This window comes from Crinia signifera, unplaced genomic scaffold (genome assembly GCF_055691185.1).
Source record: "Crinia signifera unplaced genomic scaffold, ASM5569118v1 HAP2_SCAFFOLD_583, whole genome shotgun sequence".
In the NCBI taxonomy this organism is placed as follows: domain Eukaryota; kingdom Metazoa; phylum Chordata; class Amphibia; order Anura; family Myobatrachidae; genus Crinia; species Crinia signifera.
In genome coordinates, this window is record NW_028142476.1 from 14,326 (window position 1) to 20,960 (window position 6,635).

General features: G+C 37.6%; 1 protein-coding gene across 2 annotated transcripts; it reads right to left on the bottom strand.

The window, feature by feature from the left end:
• Positions 1 to 839: 839 nt before the first annotated feature.
• Positions 840 to 5,860, bottom strand: LOC146055760 (uncharacterized). Of its 2 annotated transcripts, XM_083168314.1 has the most exons (8): positions 5,705 to 5,860; positions 3,761 to 3,827; positions 3,582 to 3,681; positions 3,254 to 3,379; positions 2,922 to 3,029; positions 2,503 to 2,721; positions 2,268 to 2,306; positions 840 to 2,050 (listed from the first exon to the last, which is right to left on the bottom strand). In XM_083168314.1, exons 2-8 carry the CDS (start codon positions 3,764 to 3,766, stop codon positions 996 to 998), a joined length of 1,653 nt encoding a protein of 550 aa, XP_083024440.1. In that variant the 5' UTR covers positions 3,767 to 3,827; positions 5,705 to 5,860; the 3' UTR covers positions 840 to 995. The 2 variants fall into 2 exon arrangements, with proteins under 2 accessions (XP_083024440.1, XP_083024439.1); XM_083168313.1 differs by lacking the exon at positions 5,705 to 5,860 and having other exon boundaries at positions 3,761 to 4,085.
• Positions 5,861 to 6,635: the final 775 nt, after the last annotated feature.

Genomic DNA, 6,635 nt, shown 5'->3' on the forward strand with positions numbered 1-6,635 from the left:
GAACGATTATTATGATATAATATTGTAATTTTTGTTTTTAAGTGTTTTTCAAAAACAACAACGTCGCTAAAGCTGACTGCTTTATCGATCGGTAGGTTCAAATCCTTATGAATTTGAAGCGCCCGATCGTGTATTTCAGCGTCTGTGGCATTACCTTTATCCAGAAGTTTGCAGATCGATGCCGCAAAGCACAAATAATTGTGCGTATTGTTGAAATCATACAGGTGTCTTCTGCGCCTTTCTATAATTAAGCTGTATGGAATGCGTCTAAGGCCGCGACCAGTTAGGGCCCCACCCGCTCTATTTCTAAAAACAGTGATCACAAACCTTAAACCCGTGCCTAATAAGAATTCAGCGTTACTTTGAAGAGTGTTTGTAATTTGATTCAAGAAACTGACAGCGTCTAATGATTCTTGCGGCTTTCGGTGTGAGTAGATGGCGTTGTGTAAACCACCCCCCTCCAATCTTAACTGTACACGATCATTAGGGTCAACACCAACCATGAATTCATCAATCATAACCTGTATAGCGTTGTGTACGGCTTCAACACCCTCTGCAAATGATGTAACTCTTTCCAAATTAACAAATTGAAAATGATTATGATACTCAATAGCTCTGAAATTAGGATGGTGTCGCTCATACCTGTTAACAGCTTCTAAGTACACATCTCGCCGACCTTCACCATTACCGGGTGGCGCACCCCCATCTATGTCATCATGCATGGGCGTTGCGGGGTGTTCAACATTGTCAGGTGACGCAGCGTCACCCGGTAATGGTTGGTCCGGTGATTTGTCAGCCTGTGCACCTGGGTTTGGGGTTGTGCAGCGCCCCCTGTGTTGTTTACGCTTTCTCATCCTGTATATGCATTTTAAAGCCTGTTTTATTTTCGAACGGCGAAATAAGTGTGAGATTTTGCACGGTACATTTGCTTTAATTCTTGGGACTTTTTTACACACATGTAAATTACGTTTCAATCCATAACCCACCATGCCTAGTCACGGATCCGTTTCAATTATCTCTGCAAAATGATACATGTTCGCTTTAATAAAATCCCTAGTCCTCACGGTCTCTGCTATATGGTTTGATGTTACATTCATGTACATTTCTACAAGTTCTTTAATGATCTCTGGCTTCTTTTTTGAACCATAAAGCTCATCTTTTATACGGTTCAACATGGTATTGACATTTCTACGCATGTACCCTATATGCTCACGCATCCTCCCCATGACCGCGTAGTATTGTATTTCCGCATCTTGTCCTAATTGTTCCACATTCTGACCCCCATCAACCATGTCTGTCGATACCACGGTCGGCGGGGCATCCGCACCGTCCGATGCGGTTGCCTCGCCGACCGTGGTAAAAACACTGGGCAGTTTTGTGTAATCATCACCCATTACTTTATCAGGGATTCCGGCTACAGATGTTACAACCTCATCATCATTCTGTGGTGTATCTGAGACTGCCTCTTCACTAGGGGTGATAAAAAATGTTTGACCATTTAAGTCCTCATCATTAGCGGATAATGTATCTGCAGGCGTGTTACTGACCACGCTTTGCGTTTCTGTAGTATGATGTTCCTGCGTGTCTGAAATTACGATGACATCATCATCCGTCAGCGGCGTGTATCTCTCTCTTGACAGTCGTAAAGTTTTACGAGTCTTCACAGTCTTTGTATTACCGGCAATGTCAATGTCGGATTCAGTAGGTGTTGCAGGTGTTGTAAATGCGTGCGGGTAATCCACATTACTCACGGTTGGCACTGTTTGTAATGCAATTCTTTTTCTCGTGGGTCTACCTTCCGAATATTTCAATCTTCTTTTAAGGTCTAATAAATCGGCCTTGTTTTCTTGACCGACTCGACTTTTTGTAAATCTCCGCTTGCTTGGCTTGAAATCATCGCGCTCGGTGGCCATGATCTCGGCCCTTGATACATCTTCTTGAAGTTGTGGTTCGATCACCGTTTTAGCTGATTCACCCCCATCCATTTCAGCATTGAGCGGTTGAGCAACCCCGTCCGCTGCTATCATTTTTGCGAATCGTCGCGGATCCGCTGTAAATAAAAAATAACAACGTTTTAGTTACACACTCGCGGACACTAAGACAAACGCTTTATAACACCTTCAGACCCGCCTCCCAAAACACCCACCCCATCCATGTCGGTTTGCATCTACACAGTCTGTTTAACACCTGTGGTTTCCATTTGTAAAGAACAATGATGAACGCGGTCCTATATAAGAAACTAAATAAATAAACATTACATTACACACCTGAATATTTGCCAGATCTTTCCATCGGCGTGGTTCCTACTGTAATAAAAATCACACCGTTTTAGTTACACATACGCGGCCACAAAGACACCCGCTTTATAACAACTTCAGACCTCCCAACCCCCACCTTCCTTGTCGGTTTTCAACTACACAGTCTGTTTAATACCTGTGTTTCCATTTGTAAAGAACAGTGGTAAATGTTGTGCTATATAAGAAACCAAATAAATAAACATACACGGGTATTTGTCAAAGGTTTGCGCCGGCATGGTTCCTTTAAACAATGACCAGAAAGCTTGATCGCTGATCTGGGGTCTTTTTGCTCCTTTAGCCAATGTGCTGTTGGATTGTTTGGCGTTTGATCCAACACTCGATGTCGGTTCTCTGTATCCGGATGGCCCCGCTTCACACGTATCGGCCCTAGGTACCGTAGGTTCATACCGGCTAGCTATGTCATCTGTAATACATATATTATCAATTAACGACACATTCGCCGACTTGAGAAAAAAAAAAAAAAAAAAAAAAAAAAAAAAAACCGTCATTTAAGTCATGATAACAACAACTCCTGTGGACACTATTCATGATTTTGCGACGATATGTAACATTTAACACAAAAACACATTATAAAAACATCACCAGCCAATCGTCAAAATTCACCTTGTATAGCCGGGGTCTGGTATAGCTGTTTATAGTGTTTTGCCGATGGTAAATTCCAGAGATCATCCATTATGTGTTCTGCATCAGATTTCGACATAATCGGCGATACTAACAGAGAATAAATAACACATTAATATCACAGGCTGTATAAAAATGAATATAACAGGATATATATATATATATATATATATATATATATGAGTGAGAACGTGAGAGTTCGCGCGAGATATCGTGAGAGAGAGAGAGAGAGAGAGACATATTTTTGGAAATAATAATATATCACATTTTTTTTTAACATACATCACATTTTTTGACGGCTTATGATCACTTACATTTTTGCGATTCGGACAAATCAGAGTATGCTGCGTATGGGTTTTCGAACGTCGTCAGATCCGGCCCGACTGTGAAATCCGAACCATATGATCCAACTTCAGATGCGTCATTTGTGACATCTGAAACTGATTTATGGGATTAACAATTTAATAAAAAAAAATATATATACATAAAAAAATAAAATAAAAATTAACACAACAATTTTGTAGAACGAAAAATACAATCAACACGTGTAACATTAATACCAATAGGGCGCTTGATAATTAACACCAACAGAGTAACATTTATAACCACCAACAACAATGTGTCTTTGATCTGTAAACTTACACGTATTTGTCTGCTCATTTGACTGCTGTTGAAAGCTGGGTAAATCTTGAAAGTCTCTGAGACTTATTTTATTTGCATTAATGGTTTTGTATTCCTTTCTCTGTAATAAATAATAATAATAAGTTGAAATTACAATACAATAAGCTATTGTTAAACTAATGTAAATATCATATACACACCTGCATGCTGGTGTTTTGTTGATAGCTTAAGTTCAAAGGTGTTTTCTGCAACAACCACTAGATGTCACTGTTGATAATAAAAGATAACACGATAAGTTTCCATAACGAAATTTGCGTGCACAAAATCACATAAAACTATTAACGCTCTCACAAAAACCTGATCTATGAATACCTCCTGACATTGTATTCTATAGATCGGCCTATAAAAATTAATTACAGGGGATCCAACAATGCCACTGCCGCACCCCATCATATCCATGCGTGGTCAGCAGACCGCCCATCACAAGCCGCCAGTATGCCAGCATGCACACACAATACATTACAATACAATGAATGCAGCAGCAAACTATATTTTAAGATTGTTTAAAGTGTTTTTAAAAGCAATATGTATAATGTACAGACAACAATACACTAACCACTTCCTAAATAAATGATTAATCACAAGCCGCCAGTATGCCAGCGTGTAATCCAAATACATTACAATACAATGCATGCCGCAACAAACTACTACATAACGAAATTTGCGTGCACAAAATCACATAAAACTATTAACGCTCTCACAAAAAACCTCTTGTAATTCCACATCATGCTAAACCAGCGTAAGTCTCTATACAGCCTAGGCCGCCCTTAATAACTAGCATACAGCACCAAACTATATTTTAAGATTGTTTAAAAGCGTACTAAACACCCCCACCATTCCGCTAAATAATACATTTTAAATCGCTATATACAACACACTAGTCACAGAACTACACATACAAATGGCCGGTTATCAACTGCAAACACCCGCATGCATTGCCATTGTATTAACAACTCCTAATAACAAAATTGAGGCCAGCCATGCCGGGGTTTGTAATTCCACAACATACTAAAACAGTGTAAGTCTCTATACAGCCTAGACCTTCTTAATAACTAGCATACAGCGCCAAACTATATTTTAAGATTGTTTAAAAGCGTACTAAACACTCCCACCATTCCGCTAAATAATACATTTTAAATCGCTATATACAACACACTAATCACAGAACTACACATACAAATGGCCGGTTATCAACTACAAACACCCGCATGCATTGCCATTGTATTAACAACTCCTAATAACAAAATTGAGGCCAGTCATGCCGGGGTTTGTAATTCCACAACATACTAAACCAGCGTAAGTCTCTATACAGACTAGACCCCCTTAATAACTAGCATACAGCGCCAAACTATATTTTAAGATTGTTTAAAAGCGTACTAAACACTCCCACCATGCCGCTAAATAATACATTTTAAATCGTTTTAAATCGCTATATACAACACACTAATCACAGAACTACACATACAAATGGCCGGTTATCAACTACAAACACCCGCATGCATTGCCATTGTATTAACAACTCCTAATAACAAAATTGAGGCCAGCCATGCCGGGGTTTGTAATTCCACAACATACTAAACCAGCGTAAGTCTCTATACAGCCTAGACCCCCCTTAATAACTAGCATACAGCGCCAAACTATATTTTAAGATTGTTTAAAAGCGTACTAAACACTCCCACCATGCCGCTAAATAATACATTTTAAATCGCTATATACAACACACTAATCACAGAACTACACATACAAATGGCCGGTTATCAACTACAAACACCCGCATGCATTGCCTTTGTATTAACAACACCTAATAACAAAATTGAGGCCAGCCATGCCGGGGTTTGTAATTCCACAACATACTAAACCAGCGTAAGTCTCTATACAGCCTAGGCCCCCCTTAATAACTAGCATAAAGCACCAAAGTATATTTTAAGATTGTTTAAAAGCGTACTAAACACTCCCACAATGCCGCTAAATAATACATTTTGCTATGTATATTATAAAATATTAAAACTATGCTATTTAGAAATATTGTGTATATATATATATATATATATATTTATTTATTTAGAAAATTAAATTAAACTTACCCCTGTTCTGGAACAAAACTTCAAGTCAAAACTACAAGTTCTCTGTCTTGAATAGTGTGTGTGTGAAGACCTTCAACCTCAATGTGTGGCAGATGCCTGGTAGTTGCCTGGTCCCATGGAGAACATATTTATACTTTCAGTCAGTTAACACATCTGTGTTGCATTTGTCTCATTTGAATATTCATGAGTTGTGTTCCAAAGGCATAGACAGACATAACAAATATATATATATATATATATATATATATATATATATATATATATATACATACATAATTGATTTAAATAATATAGCATATTGTACAAAACACAGCTGTGTTTAGAATATTTTGTTCGCCACTAAATTGCCCTGTATAAAAACCCTTATTCTTATTATTAATAATTCTTATTAATAAATGAGAGATATGGCTCACCATCAACAACATCCTTCAATTTTTAATTTAAAATATATACTACGTTGACGCTACATCTATGATTATATATAGACATTATTTTTTTTTTTTTTATTTCTAAAATATATTTTTGATTTAAATTATATAGCTCATTATCCGTGTTTTATTCATCACAATATAATGCTACCTTCACATTACACACATATATATATATATATATATATACTGTATATAGATACCTTATTTATCAGCATTGATAATGTTCAGTTAAATACATTATATAAGTTAATTCTGTAGTCTCTAGCTCCGTCTGGAACTTGCTTGCACCTGCAATACATGGCCACTAGATGCCACTCATGCTCTGTTGCAAAGATTTCATGGCCTTTCTTTGTTCTGTCTAAGCTAATTAAGCTGATAGACCTGTGAAAATGTTTTTTTCAGAGGTATGATCTTTCTAATGAATATAATTGTTACCAGCCCTGCTGTGCTGTCTACGCTAATTGCGTCATACGTAAATATCAACGTCTTCAAAGACTATG

Excerpts from the sequence above, each read along its gene's own strand:
- LOC146055760 (XM_083168314.1), bottom strand. Across the intron at positions 2,722-2,921 it reads CCAGACCCCGGCTATACAAG|ATGACATAGCTAGCCGGTAT; the intron begins GTGAATTTTGAC and ends TATGTATTACAG. Across the intron at positions 2,051-2,267 it reads AAGATCTGGCAAATATTCAG|CGGATCCGCGACGATTCGCA; the intron begins GTGTGTAATGTA and ends TTTTATTTACAG.